The 27,322-nt window shown below is 40.5% G+C and overlaps 2 protein-coding genes across 4 annotated transcripts in view; one reads left to right on the top strand and one right to left on the bottom strand.

The window, feature by feature from the left end:
* Positions 1-6,944: 6,944 nt before the first annotated feature.
* NDUFC1 (NADH:ubiquinone oxidoreductase subunit C1) lies at positions 6,945-12,770 on the bottom strand. Its single transcript, XM_032333450.1, has 4 exons — positions 12,636-12,770; positions 12,006-12,109; positions 8,740-8,819; positions 6,945-7,104 (listed from the first exon to the last, which is right to left on the bottom strand). Exons 1-3 carry the CDS (start codon positions 12,700-12,702, stop codon positions 8,760-8,762), a joined length of 231 nt encoding a protein of 76 aa, XP_032189341.1. The 5' UTR covers positions 12,703-12,770; the 3' UTR covers positions 6,945-7,104; positions 8,740-8,759.
* Positions 12,771-18,117: 5,347 nt separating this feature from the next.
* NAA15 (N-alpha-acetyltransferase 15, NatA auxiliary subunit) overlaps positions 18,118-27,322 on the top strand; it is an 83,383-nt gene continuing 74,178 nt past the window's right edge. For 2 of the 3 annotated variants that reach the window (XM_032333444.1, XM_032333445.1), the window contains exon 1: positions 18,124-18,502. In XM_032333444.1, the coding sequence (XP_032189335.1) occupies positions 18,449-18,502 (54 nt within the window). In that variant the 5' untranslated portion in view covers positions 18,124-18,448. Of the gene's footprint in view, positions 18,503-27,322 lie in introns of all 3 variants that reach the window. The other variant, XM_032333447.1, reaches the window with a different exon arrangement.

Below are 27,322 nucleotides of genomic sequence, written 5' to 3' on the forward strand. Positions count from 1 at the left end.
GGTGGTAGAGAGGAATGTCCAGGAACTGATGGTCATGAATTAAAAAATAAAGGACATGATCATAGTTCTAGTTTCAAGTTCTCTTGGCATGTTACAGGCACATTTGCACATTTGCTATGTGAATAGACACTGCTCAGAGGTCCTACTTCTTCTTTTTTTTTTAAGATTTATTTATTTATTTGTCAGAGAGAGAGAGAGCACCGGCAGGTAGAGTACCAAGCAGAGGCAGAGGGTGAAGCAGGCTCCTTGCGGAGCAAGACCCTAGGATCATGACCCCAGCTGAAGGCAGCCGCTCAACTGACTGAGCCACCCGGTGTCCCAGAGGTTCTGCTTCTGTGCCCCAAAAATGTATGTTAATATTTCACATACTCTCACTTGAAGAATACAAAGTCAATGGTCAGAACTGGTTTTTTGAGGGGTGCCTAGGTGGCTCAGTCAGATAAATGTCTGCCTTTGGCTCAGGTCATGGTCTCAGGGTCCTGGGGTCAAGCCATGAATGGAGCCCTCTGCTGGGTGGGGAGTCTGCTTCTCCCACTCATTCTCCCTCTGTGCTCTTTCTGTCAAAAAAATAAATAAAACCTTAAAAAAAAGAGAGAGCTAGATTTTTTTTTTTTTTAATATTCAGAGTAGCTAGCTATCCTTAGTGATTAAACACTTGAATAAAAGCAATTAGGTAATCTGTAGCTAATGAGTGATCAAATTTTGATTTCCAAGCACTTTCCTGAAAGTAGCAAAATGCAGGTTAGTGCACTTACTACCTTCACCAACATTGAGTATACTTCCGCTGGCACTAGAGATTAGCTATCTCCCTGGGGTGTAGGATGTTTAATGGACTGCTAGCAGCTAGGACCAATGGATAAATAATCCAAATCTGTCTTCCACTATGGCTCATTTGTTCCTTGGTGTACTTGGGGATGAATTTTTACTTGGCTGTCAGGGAGGGAATAGTCAAAGGCAGTAAATGCATTTAAATGAATTAATGCATGTATTATACTGTTATTTAATGTGTTAGAAGCTCCCCTAAGAAGGATTCTTTCTGAGTAAATATTTGTAAATGAGGGTGGCTCTTGGGATACTGTTCTAGGCTCCTTTTCAGAATTCAGTTGTATTCTCTTTCTGAGTATAGTCTGAGGTCTTCCAGATCACCTCTAGGCTGCATAGTAACCACTCAGTCTCAGTCAGTTAAACCGTAAGTATCTGTCAAAATGCTTACAAGATGCTAGGGACCATGCAGGATGTTGGAGATTAGTTTATTATTTATTTCACAAATATTTATCGAGTATCTATTATGTTAGGCACTGTTCCAAGGCATTCTCCAACGAACAAGAAAAAATTTATGCTATCACACAGATATTATAGTGAGACATGTAACCAACGTCTTTTCTCAGAGGTAGTTACCAAGTGATCACAAAGAAATCTCTGATCAGATATTAATAATAAATGTAATCTAATGCCTTTGGGTTATAACCGAACTAGTTTTAATAATGTAACTGATTGGTTTAAAGGAGGCAAGAATAAAACACATATACAGGCCTTCAAAAGCTTTTCCCAAAGTATTGTCTCATCTATTTTTGTATTATATCCTCTTAATAATCCCGAAGGATATTGGATAATGCTGATTATCTTTCCATCACATATGAGAAAAACTAAGGTAGTATAGCACAATAGTTAAGATATGAGTTTGGGAGCCAGATACCTGGTCTATTTTACTGGTCTGAGTAAAAGGTGGACAATTCCTTTATTTATAGGGCTGGTGTGAGCTCTAAAGCACATTAGTATGAAATGTGTTCCCCTAGATCCCCAAGATTCTGACTTCCGGCCCAAGCTGGAGCTCAAGGCTCCTTTTACCATATTCTGTTGCCTTTCAATGCACACACGAAAGGTCCATCACATTCCACTTTCTTATCATACAGTAAGGTCTAGTGGGGAGCCTATCACGTCCTCTAGGTTGGATGTTGTCAAGCCAGCGGAGAGAGGCAAGAAATATAAGTTAAATAGCGCCACTCTCCAGGTCCTACTCATCTTAATTAAAAGCTCCATGTCCCTCACTTCTTTTCTCTTTTTTTTTCAAGTAAGCTCTGAGCCCATCGTGGGGCTCGAACTCACAACCCTGAAATTAAAAGCCTCATGCTCCAACAACTGAACCAGCCAGGCACCCCAAACTCAACACCTCTTGGATCAAAGGGAATTTTCTACCCACTCTACAGCTCCTGTAGATTATGTGGTTTTCCATTTCGATGACCAACTCTTCACATCTTGATGAAATGCTTCTCATGAGGACATGCGAAGACACACCTGTGGGTTGTCAAATTCACTCTGTGGCAAGCTGTTTCTCCCAAATACAAGAAAATTTTAACATAGATATTTGCCGTAGAAGACTGAGAAGCTCAGACAATGATTTCCCAGCTGTCGGTCATATTGTTTCTAATACTGCCCTTCAGCACATCCTTGACATTTTTCTTGGTCTGGTTGGGAAAACAAGAATCAAGGGTCAGGGATAATTTGGCTTACCTGAGATGGACTCCACCTAATTGTGATTGCTGACAAAGTAGATATCAGTCTTGAAAACATATTGTAAGGGTCCTCTACTGGCAATATTCATCATACTTACTCAAGGCTTAAGTCTATAAATTAAAAAGCAATTTTCAAAGACTGATTTCCTGCGCTCCACCAAAAGTTATTAAAAGCTTTACTTTTTTCTTTCTTAAGATTTTATTTATTTGAGAGAGAAAAAAAACACAAGTGGGGGGAGGAGCAAAGGGAGAGGGAGAAGCACACTACCTGCTGAGCAGGTCCCAAGACCCTGGGATTCTGACTTGAGCTGAAATCAAGAGTGAGATGCTTAGCCGACTGAGCCATCCACGTGCCACGCAGCTTTGTTTTTCTTAACACTAAATTCTCAGAGTATAATCTGTACAAATTTGGACAGCTTAGGACAATAGAAATAGATTCTCACAGTTTGGGGCACTGAAAGTCTGAAATCAAGATGTCAGCAGGGCCACACCTGCTCTGAAACTTGTAGGGTAGAATCCTTCCTTGCCTTATCTAGCTTCTGAGTTTGTCGGTAATCCTTGGCTTGTGGATGCATCCCTCCTATCCGTCTCTGCCTCTATCACTACCTGGCAGTCATCTCCCTGTGTGTCCGTGTCTCTTTTCATTGATATACCAATCATATTGGATTAAGGATTCACTCTAGGCCTGTATGAGCTCATCTCAACTAATTACATCTGCAACTACCCTATTTCCAAATAAGGTCACATTCTGAGATACTGAGGGTTAGGACTACAACATATCTTTTGTGGGAACACAAACCTATTACTTCCTATACTTGCAACTGAATTTATATAGCCTGTTTTTTCCATGGAAACTTAATAATTTAGGGGCACCTAGTGGACTCAGTCAGAAGAGCAAGCAACTCTTGATCTCAGGTTTACGAGTTTGAGCCCCACACTAGGTGTAGAGCTTACTTAAAAATGAATGAATGAATGAATAACTAAATGACTACCTCATAGCCACTAAATCTGAAAAAAAGGTCTACCTTATTTTTTTTAAAGACTTTATTTATTTATTTGACAGACAGAGATCACAAGTAGGCAAAGAGGCAGGCAGAGAGAGAGGAGGAAGCAGAGAGCCATCTCTCTGAGCAGAGAGCCCAATGCAGGGCTTGATCCCAGCACCCTAAGATCAGGACCTGAGTTGAAGGCAGAGGCTTAACCCGCTGAGCCACCCAGGCACCCCAGGTCTACCTTATTTTTTTAAAAGATTTTACTTAAAAGGGAGAGAAAGTGAGAGAGCATGAGCAGGGGGAGGGGAGGGGCAGAGGGAGAAGTCAACTGCAGGCTGAGCAGGGCCCCAGGATCATGACCAGTCCTGAAGGCGGACACTTAACCACTGACCTCCCAGGTATCCCTGATTTTGATCTGATAAAAATCTTGATTGTATTTGACAAAGGATTTGTCTGCATCTTCTTTTTTATGTAAACTCTCTCACATTACTAAAGAAACCATAATCTGACCACAGTTCCTCTTGGGAATATAGAATTAGAATGAGTGTGTGGTCCAACTGCACTCTTCAACTTAAATGTAAATCTAGGAACTATTGACCATGGCCTCTTACAATGTTGATTGTGCTGGAAAAGAAAATTGTGTAAAGAAAACAGCAGCGCTAAGAGTAAGAGTCTTAACATTTGAGTTCCAGACCCCTTATTACTGGGCCCAGGTGCATTCCTGTTCTCCGTGTCTGTCACTCTGTATCCTTGTAACTTTTTTTTTTTTTTTTTTTTTTTAGCTTCACACATTTTGAATTAGGTTTCAGTATTTATCTTAGAAAGCATTTCCACCAGTGCCACTATATACACAACTCTAGGTTACTCAAAGAATAATCTGTATCTGTGTTATCCAATAAAGCAGCCACCAGTTTCATGTGGATATTCAAATTAATGAAAATGAAATATCCAAAATGCAGTCGCATTAATCACAGTCCAGATGCTCATTATCCACATGAGACTAGCGGATAGCAGATAGAACATTTTCATCAATACAGAAAACTCTTAGACAGCCCCATCCTCAGGAATGGCTCCCACTAGAGTCACACGGGCATAGTCAAGATGAAAGTCCACACAGGGTAGCTATGTTTGCAAGGCCTGACATACAGTTGATATTGTTTATAATTTATTTCCTACTGAGGTTATCAGTTTCTGGAATCTCAAGTGTCTTCGAGTTTTCAATTCCCTTTTGGGAGGTGTATTTTATTATTATTATTATTAACATATAATGTACTATTTGCCCCAGGGGTACAGGTCTGTGAATCATCAGGCTAACACATTTCACAGCACTCACCATAGCCCATACCCTCCCCAACGTCCATAACCCAGCCACCCCATCCTTCCCCACCATGCCCCCAGCAACCCCGGTAGGTGTATTTTTAAATGTTTCTTTTAGTGGAATGTGCCTTGATTTGGGAGTACCTGACTCCTCGTTTTCTGTTACTGTGTGAAGACATTAGTTCTCTACATTGCTACAACAGTTTTAGAACACGAATTAATTAATTAATTAATTAATTAATTAAAAGCACAAAACACAAACTGATTCTTTTTCAGGTCTTTTTGGGGGGTGGGTGAGAAAGCCAACACAGTTCTCACTGGGCTAAAATCAAGGTGTCAGCAGCACTGTGCTCCTTTCTGGAGACTCCAAGGAAGAATTTAACTTTTCCACTCTGGCTGTTGGCTCCCTTCCACCTTCAAAGTTAGCAATGGCCAGCTGGGTCTTTTTCACATCACATCACTGACACACTCTTCTGCCTCTTCCTTCCACTTATTAAGGACCCTTGTGATTTTATTGGGCCCAACCAAATAATCCAGGATAATCTCCCCCTTTAAGTGTCAAAAGTGATTAGCAAACTTAATTCCATCTGTAATCTTAATTCCCCTTGGCCATTTAATCTAACATATGCACAGATTCCAAAGAGTAGGCAGTAGTCATCCTTGGAAATATCAAGACTCATGCTCTTAGCGCTGCTGTCTGTTTTCTACCACAGGGTTGTTGGGCAAATCACTCTTCAGCTCTGATTTTTGTATTTGTTTAATTAATGAGATTGGTCTGTATAACCCCTCAGATTTCCAGCTCTATCAGCTAGAGCTCCAAACTAACAAAAGTTTATAGTAACTATTATAGCTGGCTTTTCACTGGATTTGCATTAAATAATTACTCTGAAATACTGTTAATTCTGATTTTATGTTCAGAAGTGACTTCCAAAGATATTAGGTCATGAATCTCCCAGAGCAAGTGCTGGCCACAGCCCCCAAGACACAAAACCAATTATAATGCAGTAAGTCTTTCCACTTAACATCAGAATGGAGACATAAATAATGAATTTTCAAATGTGTGGTACACTAAGTGTTTAAATCACAAGTGAATAAAGTGGCACATAAATAAATTTTAACTGATGCACAAGAAAGCCCCCCCCATAAGAAAGACTTTTGATGAAGGATAAATGAAATCTATTTTACTTTGTGTCTATTAATCTCCTCTCCTCTTACCCCTTTTCTTAGGAGTTTGCTAAGTCATTTCACAAAAAGGAACAACAGACTGCTGCCGTTAACTGGTGAGTACAAAAGTCAACCACATGAGGATTATCCAAATTCAAGGAAATGGAGTCAGAACAAACTCTAGTATGAAAAATAAAGGATTCACCTTTCCTTTCTGACTTACCAGAATGGCTTCTCTAGAAGGAAACAGTATTTGGGTTCTTTAGTATTTTGAGTAATAAAGTAACTCCATCAAAAAAAAAAAAAAAAGTAGCTTTAACACTCTGACAGACTCAAGATTATTTGGAATAGAAATTAAAAGTTGATATAAGGGGGAAAAAGTTGATATAAAGAATCAATCCTTCAGCAGTGATTTTTTTAAACTTTTTTTTTTTAAGATTTTTTATTTGTTTATTTGACAGACAGAGATCACAAGTAGGCAGAGAGGCAGGCAGAGAGAGAGGAGGAAGCAGGTTCCCTGCTGAGCGGGGAGCCGGATGTGGGGCTTGATCCCAGGACCCTGGGATCATGACCCAAGCCGAAGCCAGAGGCTTTAACCCACTGAGCCACCTAGGCGCCCTCAGCAGTGATTTTTAATCCATATCTTTAACAAGTTTTCTTACCAATGTGTCCTTAATTACCACTGACCCTGTTATCAGATGGTACTTTCTACATCGAAATACTTTTATTTTTTTAAGAGTTTTATTTATTTATTTGAGAGAGACAAAGAGAGCACAGAGGAAGAAGGAGACTCCTTGCTGAGCAGAGAGCCTGATGTGGGGCTTGATCCCAGGACCCTGGGATCATGACCAGAGCTGAAGGTAGACACTTAACCCACTGAGCCACTCAGGCACCTCTACATCAAAATATTTCTAATAACGCACTTTAGAATTCATTTTCTATATAGTCACAACATATATACTCTGAAGAATACAAAAGTATTTTTATTTTTTCATTTAATGATGCAAAACACAAATGCTGAATTGACATACATTCACATACAACTTTTTCTTTCACGTTTACAACTCAAAAGATTGGTGAATCCAAAGGAACTAGTATAATCACTATATGGAACACACCTATAATGAAGAGAAAAAACAATTAAAACTATAGCATTAACTAGAAGAAATAATATTAAAATTAGACCATTCTGAATAATTCACCTAGAGCATCCAGGGAAGTCTAGAAAACAAATTCACAAAGAGTAACAACCTTTCATTTTATTTAAGTTTTAATAAAAAATATTTTATGTGACCTATAAGAGAGTAGCAAAAACATATCTATTTATGTTTATCTCTTGATTGGCTGACTAAAGTAGTGACAGCAAGGTGATACTAATATGAAAAAAGAAATGAAAAATTTGGATAATCAAACCTTAAAGGGCTGAGTTAGTCAACCTAATCCATGAAAACTGAGATTTGTAAGAGTGATTTTTCATTTTACAAAAGGATTACTATAGAAATTTGCTTAAAAGGATTTTTGGAAATTTACTATGTATTTAGATACATATATATTGGCATATAAAATAAATTCATTCCTTTAAATCACAGAGCATGCAGAGTATCGTATCTTGTTCACAACTAGATTTTAGTATGAATTGTCCAACTGGGTGTTAGTTGTAGTGACAATCACAATGAAGTGGTCACACAGTAAAAGATTTACCAATCTATTGCCCTTATACATTCATCCATTCTACAAATATTAAATTATCAGTAGGCCCAGGCACTGGGCAATTTGCTGAGTACAGTATGATTAATAAAATAGACAGCTTTTCTGTTCTCATGGAATTTATACTCAGGTGTTGTCTATGACAAACAGATATTAAGAAATACATACACAAATAATGGTAATTTGTCTTTAGTGCTTTGAAGTCACTGTGTAGAGTACCATTAGATTTACAAAAACGGTATGATTCTGGTTTTATTCTTTTTTTTTTTTTTTTTAAGATTTTATTTTTTATTTGAGAGAGAAATAGTGAGAGAGAGCATGAAAGGGGAAAAGGTCCGAGGGAGAAGCAGATTCCCCATGGAGCTGCAAGCCCAATGCAGGACTCAATCCCGGAACTCTGGGATCATGACCTGAGCCAAAGGCAGTTGCTTAGTTAACTGAGCCACCCAGACAACACCCCCCCCCTTTTTAAGATTTTATTATTTCTCAGAGAGAAAGAGGAGTGGGGAAAGAAGGATAGCGTGCGCTCACGTGCACAAGGAGGGAGAACAACAGGCAGAGGGAGAAGCCGGCTTCACACTCAACAAGGAACCTGATGCTGGAATCGATCCCATGACCTTGGAATCATGACCTGAGCTGAAGGCAGATGCTTAACCAACTGAGCCACCCAGGCATCCCGATTTTGGTTTTATTCTTAAATACAGCTTTCTTTGAACAAACTCAAAGCATAATGATTAAAAATGATGCTTAAAAAATGATTACACTGAGAGATGCTTCAACTAAGGTATTATAATTCATAGATTTGTCAGAGACAGGAGTATCAGTGCTAAAAAAACTCAGTAGGGGCGCCTGGCTGGCTCATCTGGAAGAGCATGCAATGTGATCACTGGTTTTTGGTTTGTGCCTGACATTGGGTGTAGAGATTACAAAAAAAATAAACTTAAAGAAAAGTATAAACCCAATAAAAAAACAACAAAAATACATTATTTAAAAAGAGGTCAAGTTAATTTGCATAATTAATTAATCCTATAAAATTGCATACTTACCATATTAGTATTTCAATAGTTTATTCCAACCCATTTCTTCTTTTATACTCTAAAACATCTTCATTATGTTGTTTGATGAGCTAGAAGTAGGTAACAATTAAAATTAGAAATATAATCTTCCTGGCAACTTAAAGAGGCTAACCAGTGATACCTATATTTGGTATAGAAGAGGTATGTAAGAGGAATAAGATAGATTAAAAGAACTACAACTATTCTAGGGATGAGGGAGGGCACCTGGCCACTGGGATCTGGATTTGCTTTTTTTTTTTAAAAGACTTTATTTGTCAGAGACAGTGTTAGCAAGCATAAGCAGACGGAACAAGAGGCAGAGGGAGGAAACAGACTCCCTGCTGAGCAAGGAGCCCAATGTGGGGCTCAATCCCAGGACCCTGATATCATGACCTGAGGCGAAGGCAGATGCTTAACTGACTGAGCCACCCAGGTGCCCCTCTTTCCCTTTTTTTTTTAAAAATAAAGAGTATTTTTTTTTTTTTAAGATTTTATTTATTTGTTTGTCAGAGACAGAGAGAAAGAGAAAGGGGACACAAGTAGGGGGAGCAGGAGGCTGAGGGAGAAGCAGGCTCCCTGCTGAGCAAGGAACCCCATATGGACTCCATCCCAGAACCCTGGAATCATGATTTGAGCTGAAGGCAGATGCTTAACCGACTGAAGCACCCAGGTGCCTTGGATTTGCTTTTCTAAACAATTTTGGAAAAGAAAAAAAAAAGAATTACAGCTATTCTAGTTAAAAAGAAAAGACTAAGAGATGCAAGTCCAAAAACTATGAATGGTATATACTAGTTCATTTCCTTTTTTTTTAAATTTTATTTATTTATTTGACAGACAGAGATTACAAGCAGGCAGAGAGGCAGGCAGAGAGAGAGGAGGAGGAAGCAGGCTCCCCGCTGAGCGGAGAGCCTGATGCAGGGCTCCATCCCAGGACCCTGAGATCATGACCTGAGCAGAAGGCAGAGGCTTTAACTCACTGAGCCACCCAGGCGCCCCATCTTTTTTTTTTTTTTTTTTTTAAAGATTTTATTTATTGATTTGTCAGAGAGAGAAAGCACAAGCAGAGGGAACAGCAGGCAGAGGGAAAGGCAAGCTCCCCGCTGAGCAAGGAGCCCGATGTGGGACTCCATCCCAGGACCCTGGGATCATGACCTGAGCTGAAGGTAGACGCTTAACCAACTGGGGCACCCAGGCATCCCTATACTAGTTCGTTTCAGTCTAACATACTACATTTGAGAAGGCAACCCTTAAAAGTCTGTTTTATTTATGTATATGTATATGTGTTATATTTACTTATAAGATTTTGTTTATTTATTTGACACAGAGAGAGACAGAGGGAACATAAGCAGGGCGAAGGGGGAATGGGAGAGGGAGAAGCAGGCTTCCCGCCAAGCAGGGAGCCCAAAGCAGGCTGGATCCCAGGACCCTGGGATCATGACCTGTGCCTAAGGCAGATGTTTAACAACTGAGCCACCCAGGTGCCCCCACCCCTTACGAGTTTAAATTCGTGTTCTGCCAAATAAATTATTTCATTCAGTGGTTAATTAATGTAATAGAATAACTTACCACAGAGGAGCTAAATCAGCACCGCCAACCAGAACTGAATTATTTAATGAGGTCTAGACTGGTTGCTGGATGTGTTATACTTCTAACCTTGGAAGTTTGATACTGTGAGTGACCAACTCCATCCCCCAACTATATGTGTATTAATTAGATGTTATGGGAGATAGATACTTTCTTAGAAAAACTGTCTGACAGAATATGCAACCAAAACAATGGTTGGGATGGGGTGACATTTGCTGCAATCAAAGATCCAATTTCAGAGTTCTCAACAGCAATCAAGTTTTTTCTAGGAAAATTTTATATTAAAACTTCATCATGACAAATATTTCAAAAAGGATTACTGCTGTTGTCATGTTGTAAATGACTTTTAACATCTCTTACTCCTTATTAACATCTCTTACTCCTTATCAACTTTTTTTTTTTGAGATTTTATCTATTTGACAGAGCACAAGCAGGGGGAGCAGCATACCGAAGGAGGAGCAGGCTCCCCGCTGTACAGGGAGCCCAATGTGGGGCTAGATCCCAGGACCCTGGTATGAGAGGAGACAAAGGCAGATGCTTAACGACTAAGCCACCCAGGCGCCCCATCAACAAGTCATTTCAATGAGAAAATCCAAAATAAGAGATATTAAGAATTGGAGGTGGGAGGCAATGGAGAAAACCCCTAACACATTAGGTACAAAACAAAAAATTTTAAATACTAATCGAGCACACAGACTTTGAGTCAACTTCAAGAAAATTTATCTACAGAGAGGCAGTATTTCACAATGGTCTGTAGTGTAATTCTAAGTCAGGGAGAACTGGGTTCAGCAAAATAATTTCTCCAAGCATTTTCTTTATCTATAAAAAAGTCAACAATAGGGCGCCTGGGTGGCTAAGTGGGTTGGGCCGCTGCCTTCGGCTCAGGTCATGATCTCAGGGTCCTGGGATCGAGTCCCACATTACGCTCTCTGCTCAGCGGGGAGCCTGCTTCCTTCCCTCTCTCTCTCTCTCTCTGCCTGCCTCTCTGCCTACTTGTGATCTCTGTCAAATAAAGAAATAAATAATCTTTATAAAACAAAAACAAAAACAAAACAAAACAATGTTTCTTTAAAAAAAAGATTATTTAAAAAAAAAGTCAACAAAATAAATAAAATCTTAAAAAAAAAAAGGTCAACAATAATACTACCTACTACACAGTGTTTTTGAAAAGATTAAATGAGTTTCTACATGTAAAGCATTTGGCATACTCTAAAGACAAAAAAAAAAAAAAAAGGCTGCTACACACTAAGTACAATTTCCAACAATGTATTTACCCAAACACTGATTAAAATCTTATGTTTTCCAAGTCTAGTGGGACTTAATTTGTATAGCTTGTCCAGTGACGATCTGTCCCTATGTCATCTGAAAAAAAAAGTGCCTTCATAAAACCCAACCAGTCTCCATCCTCATTACCAAGTAAAGGACAATCAATAGTAAAGTTACCATTCATCACAAAACCATTCTCATTAACCATGAATGACGTAAGTTTCAGATTCATCATATTTTCTCGATGCTGCTGAAATCTTGAATATTTCTTTTTAGTCTTTGGGATTTCCCTTATATAATTAGCAATTATATAAATATCCAATTGAATGGGAGATTTGTTCAGCAACATGACATTTAAGCTCCCCAGTGTGTTGGGGTCGCACGACATCAAGGGAGTAAAAACTCACATAGATCCACAAGAAGACGGAGGTGCCCAAGGTCAGTCCAACTTTCAGCCAGTCAGGTTTGTCATGTGGCGGATCCCGAACGTAGAACTTTGATCGCGCAGAAGCTGAAAGGGGACAGTGTCTGTAAATCAATAACGTATCGGCTGCATTGAAAAACCTAACTCTTACGTGTGTACTATTGCACTTAATTCTCTCCTCGCCCCCCCACCCCCCGCGCCAAACAGCTCCCGAAACAGGTTCAGAGAGTCAAGTTAACTCGCCCTGAGCCACCGGCACAGCCAGACCGAGTCGCCCCTGTCCTCCAGGACGCCCTCAAAAGCCAAAACGGGCTTTTGCAGAGACCCAGATGACTCCCGAGATGGCGGAAGCGGCACCAAGAGGGTCTGCAGGACCCAACCTGCAGCGGGTTAGGGTGGTGGGAACGACCCAGAGTCCATTCGTAGAGACCAAGAGGGTCGGCGGCGCGTGACGGGGAACCCAGAGTTGGAGCTGGGATTTAGGACGTAGGCCGGCGAAGGTCACACTGCAGGACGCGCCCGGGCCCAGAACCCCGCTACCCCGCGGGCTGGAGTCACCCTGAGAGTGAGCGACGGGAAGGTCGGGTCGGCCTGAAGGAAGAGGGACACTCACAGCCGCTTGGGAGCCTAGCTGGAGCCAGCAGCTTGGAGAACTGGCGCAGCAACGCGGGCAGCGCCATCTTGCTAGGCACGGCTCCGCCTTTCCGCAACGCCGTCTCCCCTGGAGTCGGTGTCCAGCCGAGCGCCCCCTTGCGGAACGAAGCGCGGGATTCGCCAGCTGCGCAGCCGCGCTAAGTAGAGATGTTAACTTGAGAAGCCTGGTTATTGCCTGGTACTCTAGCTCTCCTGGTCTCAGCCTTGTGTCTGTAAAATGGGGTTTGGGAGGAAATGATCAAAGGGGGAAAGGGGGAAAGGGGTAGTTAGTTTATTCACTTCGCTGTCCCGTGAGAATTTCAGGCACCTGCCCCAGGGATACTCGAAAGATTTACTAAAATCTTGCTACATGAGCCAGAAAACTGAAAATGAGGAGTTCTGCTGAGTAACCGCCAGCACTTTGAATTCTGTGTTTCAGACACTGTACATTATGCATCCTATGATTTACATGTATCGTCTCATTTCATTTCCAAACGACCGTTTGATATACCTTATTATCCTCAGTTTATAGCTAAAGCTCAAAGAAGGCAACTTACTCATCCAAGGTGACATACCATATATTTGAAGAGACTTCCCACAGTTCCCCAAGTCTGTTCACATGCACTATCACAGTAAAACTTCACAGTGCTGTGAGGAAAAGAGAATCTTCGTGTTTTGGAAGTGTCCTGACCGGCTCAGGCTCAGGATCCCACAGCTGGAAGAGGTGGGATTCAGACTGAGGTCTTATGACCCCAGATCTAGTGATTCTTGTTAGCCCACCCAACAGACTTGGACAATCCCCTGAGGCCATGAGCTGCAGGATAGGATTCAAAGAGTCAAGTTGAAAAAGCTATTCCTGTAGACCGTATTTAGCTTTTGACTTTTAGGCAAAGTACTTAATCTCTCTACACCTCAGTTTCACAGCTGTAACATAAAACCTAACCTCTGTGGTCCTGGGAAGCTTAGAAAGTGTCTCGTAGTTGCAAACAACTTGTTTTTGCCTACCAAAGACATTGTTCTGACAAGTGAACTGGATTTGTGCCTTCACTTTTCAATTCAATCTGATGTCTAAAGACCATTAAAAATATGTATTTAAGTAAAAGAAATAAAGAATTTTAATATTTTAATCCTTTAAACTTAAGGTCATTTAGGATCATTTTAAAAGTACGGTGAATGTTAGTAAATCATTCTCCCCCCCATATTTTTTCTTTTAAAAAGTAAGCTCTATGCACAACGTGGGTCTTGAACTCACCACTCCATGATCAAGGGTGGCATGCTGTACTAACTAAGCTAGCCAAGTGTGCACCCCTGTATTTTCCTTAGCAATATTACTGGGGAAAAAATTTAACCAAAAATTATTGACCAAAGAGTTTCTGGTTCTTTTTTACACGCAACTGATGGCTAACTGGATTGCTAAACTGTGAATCACATTATAGTTTGTAACCTAGTTTGAGCCTTCTGGACTCATGCTCAAGTAAGCAAACCACCCAACTAATATGCTGAATCAGTTGTTGGTTCTCAACTTCTTGTCCACTCAGCAACCTGACAGTTGAATATTCTTTCTATGTCATCCCTTGGAAGCTTGTCCTAACACAGCTTTTGCTAGTATCCAACAAGTTGAAACAGAAGCCATATTTAGTCAGAGCATACAGAACCAGTAAGCAAATTACTAATTTCAGTACAGTACTGCTGTGGGGAAAAGGCTGTTTTCTTCTTTTGGTCCCTGTATCCTCTTACTAGTGTATATTTTGGGAAAGTGATGAAATATAAGCACATTCCTCTCAGCATGTTAGAGCTGATGGAACCCTACACTTGGAGTAGGCAGCTGTAGGTGAAACTCCATCTTGAGAAGAATCCTGATGAAGCAATTCCAGCCAGGAGCTAGTAGCTATGTGGTAGAAGTTGCTACATGACATTCATTTAAGCATTTCCAGAATTTGAATGCTAAAAATTTCTTTATGACCCAGGCAAAAGGAGAGAAGATTTGAGTTAGCAGCCAGAAAACGACAGTTCTAGTCCCAGATTTTTCCACTAGGCAACATCTTACTCAACTCACACTTCTCATTCCTAGGGAGGGTTAAGAAGAGCAAAAGTTGAAAACAAAATATAAGATCACTACATATATGTTTATTGATTTATGATGCATGAAAATATCATACATCAAATTCGGGAGGATCTGGAGAGGGATGCAGTTCCTGATATAGTTGCAAAAATTTTTTTAAAAGATTTTATTTATTTATTTGAGAGAGAGAGAGAATGAGCAGTGGGGAGCGGCAAAAGGAGAGGGAGAAGCAGATTCCCCACTAAGCTGGGAGCCCAACACAGCACTCATGTGGAGCTCGATTCCAGGACTCTGAGATCATGACCCAAGCTGAAGGGAAACACTTGACTGATTGAGCCACCCAGGCAACCCAAGTATCTGTAATTTTTTTTTAAGATTTTATTTATTTATTTGACAGATGGAGATCACGGTAGGCAGAGAGGCAGGCAGAGAGAGAGAGAGAAGGGGAAGCAGGCTCCTTGCTGAGCAGAGAGTCTGATTCAGGGCTCAATCCCAGGACCCTGGCATCATGACCTGAGCCAAAGGCAGAGGCTTTAACCCACTGAGCCACCCAGGTGCCTCAATATCTGTACATTTTTATTTAAAGAACAATCAGAAGCAATCACAAAATGTTAACATTTGTTAAATCTGGGTGACAAATACATAAACTTCTTTAATGTTTTATTTCTATAAAATTTAAATACTTAATGATTAAGGCATAAAAGTGTCAAGAGAGAACATCTTACATATATGGACATGGAGAATTTTACTCTACATATCCCTCTTATAGAATTAAAGTTCTGAGGTTGTTTATTTATATATTTATTTATGGTTACTTTTTTTGTGAAGAGACATTTCGGGAATAGTGATATGCAAATATTTAGGGTAAGATGAATGAATGAAACATCATCCTCATCATCAATATCATCCTCATGGTCTGTCATCATCCAGCCTTGGATATGTTAACTTCCTGCATAGCTGTCATTCACAGCATACGGGTTAAATAGGATCTGTTTGTCAAACAGTGGTGATCTATGAGAGCAGATATTTTATTATTGAGTTTAGGCTATCAATGCATGGACTGTATGGTCCACCTGTTATCTATACATGCATTTGAACTAGGAAATGACTCAGATAAATGATGATGCAAAGTAGTAGTCACTGAGTCTTTTTTTTTTTTTTAAGATTTTATTTATTTATTTGACAGATAGAGATCACAAGTAGGCGGAGAGGCAGGCAGAGACAGGAAGGGAAGTAGGCTCCCTGGTGAGCAGAGAGCCCAATGCGGGGCTCGATCCCATGACCCTGGGATCATGACCTGAGCCAAAGGCAGAGGCCTTAACCCACTGAGCCACCCAGGCACTCCAGTATTCACTGAGTCTTAAAAATTTATTTGTTATCAGCCAAAAAGAAGATAACATTTGCCCAACTATATTGGTGGCTTATCTATTCAGGTACTCAGCTTTTGGTGGGGACCACTGTTTGCTTAAAACATCAGAAATTTTCTTCCCTCAAGGGGAAAATAGTATATTATTCAAAGGAGAAATTTAGAAAACCTTAGCAAATAATATTTCTGTAGGAACTTTTGGATATGAAGCCAGATACCTGGAAACCAAAGTTAGTAGTGAAGCTAAAATTGTCACTGTAAGTTAGATAACTTTTCTATTTCTTTTTTTAAAACATATTTTATTTATTTGACAGAGATCACAAGTGGGCAGAGAGGCAGGCAGAGAGAGAGGGAGAAGCAGGCTCCCCACTGAGCAGAGAGCCTGATGCGGGGCTCGATCTCGATCCTAGCCCAAAGCAGACGCTTTAATTCACTGAGCCACCCAGGCGCCCCGACTTTTCTACTTCTTAATAACTGAGATGGTTGAAAGAAAGACCTCTTGGGGGCAGTGAAGTTCAAAGATTATCATTGAGTGACAACTGTTTTTATGAATTCTATGTTTGCTCTTAGTTTTACTTAAAAAAAAAAGTTAACGCTAAAAAACTGGCTATATTTCAAAACTCAAACATGGTTTCCTGTATATACAACTTTTTTTAGTGAAACTTTTGAACAAAAATAACAGAATTCGAACAAATTGCAGGATTTGATTCATAAAACCTTACTTATGATCCAGGCAAAACAAGAGAGAGCAGGCATTTGAGATAGCAGCTAGAAAACCCAAGGATTAGTCCCAGAGTTTTACAATGGGAAACATCTCCCTCACCTTATACCTTCTAGGAAGAGTTAAAGAAGAGCAAGAAGAAACAGTAAACTATCTGGGTAAATACATTTAAAAGAGCAAAGTTATTGCACATATAATGCAGTGATTCCTGATTCAGAGAATGCTACAGACGGAATCCAGCATCTGGAGAGAGATCATCAAAAATAATCAGGTGCAAAATGGCTCATATGAGGGAAAAAATGTAGATCATCAATGGAATGTCAGCTTTAAAATAGTTGTACTGTCAATTACCAAAAAAAAAAATCTTTTTTTAAAAAGTAGGCTTCATGCCAACTTGGGGCTTAAATTCACCACCCTGATATCAAAAGTCATATGCTCTACTGACTGAGCCAGCCAGGCGCCCCTTTACTGTCAGTTGTTAATGAAATTACTTATACATACACGCATATGTGGAAAAGGTCCACTTCCGTATCTAGTTTGATCTTGTCTACTGCAGCGTTCTCTAGTATCCTTCCCTGATACTCTGATGTTCAAGATTTGAGGATTTCTGGTGATGGAGAGTTCAACACTCACAACATTAAGCACTTTAGCCATCTCCGGGGGAGTCAATGTCCCTGAACTCTACTCCAACATGGCTTAAACAGTCGTGAACCCTTCATTGTATGGACTAAACACTGAAATAAAACACATTTAACTTTCAGATGCTTCTTTGGCAGTGCAAATATGGCTCTTTCCCCGCTCACCTTAAGTAATAAACTAAATCACCGATCCTCCAGCCAGCCCATTTAATTGGTCAAACTCTTTCACGGTTTTCAGACTCCATGAACCCTCTCTTTTTCGTACAGGTTTTCAAGTCCCCCCTGGGGTGAAGCCTTCATTTCCCTTTCGCCTCTGCTTTTTAATTCGGTACTTGATCCACGATCAAACGCAGAACTTCTTGAACACCTTCACTTTAGCACTTCAGGCTCAAAGTATGATCATACAGCCTACGAGAATCTACCCAATGAATGAAAGAAAGGCCGCTTTGGCATCAAACAGCAGAAAAGCAATTTGAGAGTGGGAGGCTGCTGAAACAGCAGTTAGGGACCCCCCACCCCCCAGCTCTTCCCCAAGCGCCTGCAAGACGCTGTGCGACCGAGGGATGGGCGGGGCCTGCCGCGACCCTCTTGGCCTCCGCCCACCCGCTGGCCTCCAGGTTTCCCAGCAAGCTCTAGGACAGAGGAGGTGGGGAAAGGAGGTCATCGCGCCTGCGTGCTAGGAGGTGTGACCCGGGTGGGAAAGCCCTCCGCGTCCGCCATTTTGGCTGCCTCTGTCGGTCTGTTCAGTTACCACGTGAACCGCCGACGGAGACCCGTGGGGGGGGGAGGCGGCGGCAGCGTTAAGTGAGAAAGGAAAAAAGACAACGAGGGGAAGGGGGGTGTCGGGGTTGGGTGACGCGGTGACACTTGAGGCCTGGTGGTGGCGGTGGATCGGGGCAATCAAGGCTGAAGCGGCCAGGGGACGACGACGGCGGCGGCGGCGGCGGTCGGACAAACAGACTGACCGAGCCGGGCGGTGGCGGGAGCAGCGGGAGGAGCCGGAACGATGCCGGCCGTGAGCCTCCCGCCCAAGGAGAACGCTCTTTTCAAGCGGATCTTGGTAAGTGTGAGACTCTGGGCAAGAAGTGGGGAGGATTTAGCCGGTACAAGGGCCTGTCACCCCTAACCTCGGTCCGGCGGGCACGGGGCCACCTCCGCCAGGAAACCCGCCTTCGTACTCCTAGTCAAGCAGTATGCACCTCCTCGTCCCTTCCCTGTGGTTCCCACTTCACCCCGCGCGCCCCGAGCCACGGTCTTCCTCCTCGCTTCCGAGGCCGTGGTTCCGGAGTAGGCCCCGTTTTCCTAGCTTCTAGACTGCGGGTTTTCATCCGCCCCGAATGAAGGGAGGACAGGCCCAGCCTTTAGCCGGGAAGCGGGCAACACGGGCAGGAGTAGCGGCCGGGGTGGTGCAGGAACACTGCTGGTAGGTCGCGGTGGCACCCTTCTAAGGAACAGGTGGTGCGGATGCGGCACAGCTCATTCATTGCCCTAGCGCGGCTCTCCCTCCATCGTCCGTCCCTCCCTCTTCCTCTCTTGATATTCACCTGTCCCCGCCCGGGCCCGGGGTCACTGAATGACCTGGACGGAGGGAAGGAAGGGATTTAGTAGAGGAAAAAAAGCTTTCTAAATGACTACCTCCTTGTAATTAGTTTCATACTTGAGTCTGCAGATTATCGGCCTTTTCCCCTCGTTTCTGTATGGAGAAGGGACATTTATTTCTTAGTTTCCGAGCGGGAAACAGCCCCACCCCATACCCTACTCGGGAGGTGGGGCCCACTGCGAGGGGGCGGTCCGGTTGGAAGTGAAAAGTTTATGGAGTTTCTGGTTTAGATGTTCTAGACGCGAATTTTCTCAGAGACTGAAGTGTATTAACACTGATGCAAAAATTTAGCAGCAAAGGCAACTTAAGAACTTTTGAGATGGATTTTATTGACGCGAGCTCACACTCTTATTTCTTACATTTCAGATGTGTGCGGTTTGCATTTTTCTTTAATACCATAAAATACAGTGATGTTTGGAGGGACTGTTGACATTGTAAAATGTATCTTGTGGCCTTGGCGCTATGATTAATACCTCATGGCACATTTTAGTTTGACAATTTAGTTTGTGGGTTGCCCCTTCATGCGAAGATTTCTTTATGAAAGAATTAACTGACAGACTTAAAACTTTTAAAAAACTTGGAGTGTGTGTATGAAAGTGTTAGCTGTTTTCCATTGCAATTTTAATTTGCTTCAATTATTTATTTGAAAAGTAGACCAATTTTGGGATCCAGTCTTCTAGAAATAGGAAGGAGTAATCCATGTTGAACTGACTTTGATTTTGCAAAAATATCCATATGCCTTACAGATTTAGTCAATTTATGTTGAAAAACTTAACAGGAAGTCACATCCAATACCAAGTAATTTTTCCTTTGAAACTCTTATTGCCATTTTTTGGTTTTAGGAATAACCAGGGTAGATGGAAAATTCATTTGTTTTACAATCCTTTATTTATTTATTTTAAAGGATTTTACTTAACTGAGGGAGAGAGCTGAAGCCAGGAGCCCAACCCACTGAGCCACTCAGGCATTCCTACTTTTAAATCTTTTAAAAGACCAACTGGTGTGTCAGTTCGACTGTAACATACTTTCAGGGTAAAAATGTGTCTTAAATTTTACTCCTTAACTTTTTTTGAAAAAAATTCAAGCAGAAAAGTTGAGAGAAGAGTTCAAGGAGCACTTATGAACTCTTTACCTTAATTTAGTTTGTAACATTTTGCCAGATTGCTTCTTGCACTTCCAATACACATAAGAGTAAATAGCAGGCATAAGATTTAATCCATATATGCTCCAGCAATAAGGGTATTGTCCTGTCTATCCATAATATTGTTAACAGTCATTCCCTGGTACTGTGGATAATCCAGTTCATATTCAAATTATCCCAATTGTTAGGGTAGCAGTTTAAAAAAAAAATCAGACTTTTTATTTTGAGATAACTAGACTCACATGCAGTTTTAAGGAATAATACAGATCCCTTGTACCCTTTACCTAGTTTCCCAGTGCTAATGCCTTATAAAACTGTAGTTCAATATCAACATTGATATAGTCTATCAATCTTATTCAGATTTCTTGAGTTTATTTGTACTAATTTGTGTGTGTATTTAGTTCTATGCAGTGTTATCGCAATTGTAATTACATAACCTCCACTACATTGGGTATGCAGAATGGTTCCATAAGCACAGGGATCCTTCTCTTGCCCTTTTAGAACCACACCTTCCTACCTGCCTTCCATCCCCCTTACCCCCAAACTCTGGCAGTCACTAACTGTTCTGTTTCCTATTTCTATGATTTTGTCATTTCATGAATGTTTACTGAAAAGAATCATACAGCATATAACTTTTTAGGATTGGCCTTTTTTTTTTTTTTTAAGATTTTATTTATTTGACAGAAAGAGATCACAAGTAGACAGAGAGGCAGGGAGGGAGAGGGGGAAGCAGGCTCCCTGCCGAGCAGAGAGCCCAATGCAGGGCTCTATCCCAGGACCCTGGGATCATGACCTGAGCCAAAGGTAGAGGCTTAACCCACTGAGCCACCCAGGCGCCCCGAATTGGCCTTGTTTTAATGCAATATAAATTTCCTTGGAACACATCCCAGTTGTTGGGTGTATTAATACTAATTTGTTCCTTTTTATTGTTGAGTAGAATTCTGTGATATAGGTGTGCCACAGTTTAACCATTCATAGAATAGCATTTTTTCATTAATCATTTTGCTCATTTTTTTTTCTCGTGATAGTGGGGCAGAACTTTTAAGTTTATTGCTAAAATCAAAGCGCTAAAGGATTTATTGTGATACAGTATATGCGGAAGAAACGTGAAAATTACTAAAGAGAAGGGGATAGAGTGTTCTTTTTGTTCAGTTACATTAGGAATGAAGAAAACTTTGCTAACCAAAAGTATAGTTGTATTTGCTTTTTCAAAATTCCTTCTGATTCCTCAGTTTTTATGGTATGTTAGCCCTTTTGATTTTAAGACCGCCAATTCCGAAAATTTGGGCGTACTTTAATGCCTGTAAACCAAGTGTTGCTGGGTTGGTAACTGTTAAATCATTCCAGTAGTATTCACTTTTTGAGCTGCTACTTTGTTAGTTGTACCATACTTGTTTGTATTTACTACAGTAAATTCCTTTAGGAAATGAAGTTTGTATTTTTAAAATATTTGAAAACTCAATTTCAAAGTAATAAAATATGTTTTTGCCTTTATTTTTCAAAGGAGACCCAGAAAGTTTCTGTAGTGGATTTTCCTGGCTTGTTCTAGTTTAGTTTTGATATCTAAAATTCAGTTTTGAGGGTGCCTCGGTGGCTCAGTCAGTTAAGTGCTTGCCTTTGGCTAAGGTCATGATCCCAGAGTCCTGGGATCAAGCCCTACCTCAGGCTCCTTGCTTAGCAGGGAGCTTAGTCTCCCTTTCTCTCTGCCTGCTACTCCCCCTACTTGTGCTCTCTCTGTCAAATAAATAAAATCTTTAAAAAAATAAAAAATAATAAAATTCAATTTTGTTGCATATTGGGCCCTTTTTTCATATGTTACTTAACTGTTTTCTGACTAAAGAATTGTTATAAATTGGTCAGAATGTCTACAAAATGGGTCTTGTGTGTAATTTGTCTAGAGAAAGGGCAGTGCATGAATTTAATGTAACATATAGGAGTTTAGTTTAGAGAAGAGTTATGTGTGTTTATCAGTAGTGGGGTTTTTTTTTGTGGGATTTTTGTTGTAATTATACACGATTTTAATGATTTGGAAAATTAAGTCATTAGAAAATTGTGACTTTTGGGGCGCCTGGGTGGCTCAGTGGGTTAAGCCTCTGCCTTCGGCTCAGGTCATGGTCTCAGGGTCCTGGGATCGAGCCCCGCATCGGGCTCACTGCCCAGCAGGGAGCCTGCTTCCTCCTCTCTCTCTGCCTGCCTCTCTGCCTACTTGTGATCTCTGTCTGTCAAACAAATAAATCTTAAAAAAAAAAAAAAGAAAAGAAAAGAAAATTGTGACTTTGTCTACTCATGATGCTATTTGTTTATCTAAATAGTTTAAGAACAGTACCAGATCTCCATACCACTTTTTTAGGATCTAGGTTAAGGGTAGGAAAAATGAGTTGCTGGAATGGAATGAAATTCACACCTTTTTAGATTTTAGTCCACTTGGACAAGTTGGGTATACCCTGATGCTTTTCAGTCAAGTGTTGCCAGGTTGGTGACTGTTGCTGCTTCTGCTCTTCTTTTCTCAGGTGTTAATGTGAGCTATAAGGGCAAAAAAACCTATGTTGGGAGCACTTAAAATAGTTTACATCATTAATCTGTTTTGGACTTTTGCCTGAATGATTTATGTTGTTAATTAAAAGGCTAGAGAACAGAATTTTTCTTTCCTAGAAAAGTGGCAAGAGAAGTTATAGTGTGGCATGGTGATATTTGTGATTTACTGAAAACTTAACATTTGCACTGCACAATAGAACTTTCTGTGGTGATGGAAATGTCCTGTATCTGCCTTGTCCAATATGGTAGCTGTTAGTCACATGTGACTGTTGTACACCTCAGATAGGGCTAATGTGATTGAGGAATTCAATTTTTAAATTTAGTTAAGTTTAAATTCAAATAGCCACATGTGGTGGTGTGTGATTGCCGTTTTGGACAGTGCCCTTTGTGGATCCTTCTTTATTCTTGAAACTTCCCAAGGTGGAGACATTTTTTATTAAGAAAGCAGACTGAGATTAAGGTTAACACTTAGTGTTAGATTCAAGAATCAGTTTTTTTGGGTATTTTTCAAGGCATTTGTACCATACCTGCCTAGTGTTTGTTTGGTGGTGGTGGTGTGGGGTGCTGGGTTTGGTTGTAGGTAGAGGGAGTTAGGTGAAGGTGTTGTAATAATTGTCGGTGACTAGATGTATTGTAGGTACCTACAGATTGTAGGTAAATTATTTCATATGATTTATTGCATTTGGGAAGAAGTGCTCTTTTTACAGTAATACTTAGGTTGGATTTAGTTGCAGATGAAATTAAAATTAGGAATTGTCAAGAAAATTTCCATGTGTACATGGAAGGTCTGTTGATTTAAATTTCTATGTAACAGTTGTAGTTTTGGCAACTGAATGTGGACAGTAACCTTGAAATTGGTTTTAATGTGCTCTGGCCTGCCTTGCATGTGTTCAGAATGTAACAAAGAAAAAATACAGAAATGGAAACAAAGTTTTACCTACAGTGAAGTCCTTTTTCTTTTTCTTTTTAAAAACTTTTTAATTTATTTGAGAGAGAGAAGGTAAAGCAAGTGAAAACATGAGTAGGGGAAGAGGGGCAGAGGGAGAGGGAGAAGCAGGCTGAGCAGGGAGCCGGATGTTGGGCTCAGTGCCAGGGCTCTGGGATCAGGACTTGAGCTAAGGCAGAAGCTCAACTGACTGAGCCACCCAGGTGCCCCTGAAGTCCTTTTCTTTTGTACACTGTAGGTAATCAAATGTTTAAGCCAGAATAAATTTCTTCCTGGAAGTGTACTAGAAAAGGAAATGCAAATTTGCTATACTGTACTATATTATAAAATACACAAAATGCTCTTTTTAAAAGTCTGTAAAAATCTTAGGAGAAAAAAACCTTTCAATAATGTGGTGAATTCATGGTTCTGTTTGTTTGCATTTATACTTATGCCCTAAATCCTTTCTGGAATGGGATGTAGAATGAATGAACAAAGAGATGTTTTTATTTAAATTGACAAAGCATATGTGCTTGTACGTGTGTGTTTTTTGTTTTTGTTTTTAATTTTGGGGGGGTTGGGGTGGGAGAGAATCTTACTTAAGTAGCTCTATGCCTAGCATGGGACATGGAATTGATCTCAAGACCCTGAGATCCTGACCTGAGCTGACATAAGAATCAGTGGCCTGACTCTACCACCTAGGTGCTCCCAAACATATTTTTTAAATGGTTTATTGTGTTAGAAACCTGAAATGTCTCAAATGTCTCTTGGATTGAGAGTAGGTTAAAGTACTTGTTTATGCAGATTATTTGGAGAATACTTTGGCTTAAAAAAAAAGAATTGACCACAGTTTAGTTTTTTTTTTTTTAAGATTTTATTTATTTGTCAGAGAGAGAGAGCACAAGCAGGGGGAGCTGCAGGCAGAAGGAGAAGCAGGCTCCCATCGAGCAAGGAGCCCATTGTAGGCTCGATCCCAAGACTCTGGGATCATGACCTGAGCTGAATTGAGGCAGACGCTAAACTAACTGAGCCACCCAGGTGCCCCCTGCAGTTTAGTTTTTAATAGTAGGAAATTACACTTTATGTTCAGAAAAGCATACAAAACTTTAACAGGGAATTGAATTTAATGTTTGATTCTGTGGATATTTTAAAGGCTTGCAGTCTTGGGTATTTATTGGGGATTATACAAACTAAGTTATTTGATGATAATAGAATTGCTATCCCAGCTATTACTTTGAAGCAATGGTTAAAAAGACTGTTTCCGCAGAGGCAGGCATGGTGCCCTGTATGGTTGGAGGACTGGAGAACTACTGGCCAACCTGCTTTAGCTAAAGGGATCTCTTTGTTTAGTGTGCATTATTTCCTTTAATATTTGTGCCTCTGACAATGCAGTTCTCATAGAGCATTGAATCAAATATATCGTCTTTGTACCTGAAAGTGGTTTTGGACATAAAAGGCAGGTTATATAAGGGATCATATGCAAAGGACTATTCAGAATTTTCTCCCCCATCAGATACCTGCATGGCACATTTCTTCTTTTAGAATTCTGCTCAAATGTTCTCTAAATGTTGTGTAGAGGCCTTCCTTCACCAGAAGTCTTCCTCAGCTCAATCTTATTTTCTTCCTTACTTTATGTCTTTATATATCATTTTATTACCATATGACATATATGTGTGAGTAATTTATCACATGTCTTCTATAATTAAAATGTAGGTTTTATGATGATAGGATCTTTTTTCTGTTAATTACTATACCCCCATTGGTTAGAACGATGTACCATAACAGACACTGAATAAGTACTTATTGCATAAAATGAGTGTATAAACAGTAACAAGAGAGAAAGCTCTTTGGATTATGTTCTTATATAAAGATTTTTGAGAAAAGGGTGTTACTGGGCCTTGGCATTGAAGAGTACATTGTTCCATGAGGTAATGGTAGGATATCAGGCAGAACCTGTATTACCCGGTAAGACTTTAGAAGTTTCATTTACGAATGAATCATAGTATTAGTTTGTTTACATGGCCTTTCTCCAGTCACAGAAGCATAATAAGAGGAAATTTTATTGTTTCTGTTTTGGTTGTTTTAGCACTGGAGGAAAAAATGGCATCTGGATTAAATGAGGATGTTTGTCATGAGGAGCCTGTTGAATCAGATAGTAAAGCTCAGTCATCTATAGTTGCAGAAAGCTCTGTAACTGATTCCAACACACATTTGGGGTTGAGGACCAGTGCATGTGATATAAAACAGGAAGGGACATTTTTGTAGATTAAAGTTGCTTTGTAAGTGTTTTACAGAAAATGTAAAGATGAGGTTGAATTTTTGGAATTGGAAAGGTATGCTGGGAGGCTGGTGTGGCAGAGCAAGCCGCATAACTAATCATTGAGCCTAGCCAGCCATCAACATTCACATCTAAATACAACTTTGCTGTCTATTTATAGGCAGTAGCCCTACTGAAGAGAGAAAAACTTAAGATTCTTAGTAAAAAATAGTTTTGAAAAGAATGTCAGTTGCCAGTGCTGATGGTGAGAAGCGCATGTGAAGAGGTTTAAAAGAGTGTTGGTTCTTAATATAAATATTGGGGTTTGGTGAGGAGGGAATTTTATGCTGTGATTGTATTCTTGACTTTGGGGAATTTCCCTGGAATATCAGCTGTATACCTAACATCTAAGCTGTTTTATAATGCAAACTTGTGTTGAAATTTTAACTTTTGAAAAACCAGCTTAACTTGTTACATATGGTTTTTCCTCCTTAGGTAAGATAGGAATTATATTGTTCCCTGCTAATTTGGAAATAAAATAATTCTTTAAATTTTTAATTTAATAAAGCAGTTTTTTGACTTTTTTTAAGATTTTATTTATTTATTTGACAGAGAGATCACAAGTAGACGGAGAGGCAAGCAGAGAGAGAGAGAGAAGCAGGCTCCCCGCTGAGCAGAGAGACCAATGCAGGACTCGATCCCAGGACCCTGAGATCATGACCTGAGCCGAAGGCAGCGGCCCAACCCACTGAGCCACCCAAGTGCCCCTTTTTTGACTATTTAAAAATAAAATAAAAATTGCAGTATAGGGGAGCCTGGGTGGCTCAGTTGTTAAGCGTCTGCCTCATCAGGAAGCCTGCTTCTCTTTCTCCCATTCCCTGTGCTTGTGTTCTGTCTCTTGCTTGTCTCTCTCTGTCAAATAAATAAAATCTTTTTTTAAAAATTGCAGTATAGAAATAAATGATGGAAAGATTAATGTTTTTGTTGCCTGATATGCTCTATTCCACTGAAATTTTCTTCAGTTAGTATAATAGGAACACATTTTCAGTTGAGATAATTTGAAAATTTCTGTCAAAGCCTACTGGGGAAATTACAATCTTAGTTCAAGCCAATGATTTTTTTTCTTTTTTCTTCTTTGAGTAAGCCCTAGGCCCAACATGGGGTTTGTACCACCACTGTAGGATCAGGATTTGCATGCTCTACCCACTGAGCCAGCCAGGCACCTCTAGCCAGTGATATTTTAAAGATTTTATTTATTTGACAGACAGAGATCACAAGTAGGCGGAGAGGCAGGCGGGTTGGGGGCCGGGGGGTGGGGGAGGAGCAGGCTCCCTGCTGAGCAGAGAGCCTGATGCGGGACTCGTCCCCAGGACCCTGGGATCATTACCTGAGCTGAAGGCAGCGGCTTAACTGACTGAGGCA

This window comes from Mustela erminea, chromosome 2 (assembly GCF_009829155.1).
Source record: "Mustela erminea isolate mMusErm1 chromosome 2, mMusErm1.Pri, whole genome shotgun sequence".
NCBI classification, from domain to species: Eukaryota; Metazoa; Chordata; class Mammalia; order Carnivora; family Mustelidae; genus Mustela; species Mustela erminea.

Bases quoted from the DNA above. Each gene is read 5' to 3' on its own strand.
- NDUFC1 (XM_032333450.1), bottom strand. From the start codon at position 12,702: ATGGCGCTGCCCGCGTTGCTGCGCCAGTTCTCCAAGCTGCTGGCTCCA. The intron at 12,110-12,635 runs GTGAGTGTCCCT...GTCCCCTTTCAG, and splicing joins AGCTAGGCTCCCAAGCGGCT to CTTCTGCGCGATCAAAGTTC. The intron at 8,820-12,005 runs GTGAGTTTTTAC...ACCTACTTCTAG, and splicing joins CCGTCTTCTTGTGGATCTAT to CTCATCAAACAACATAATGA.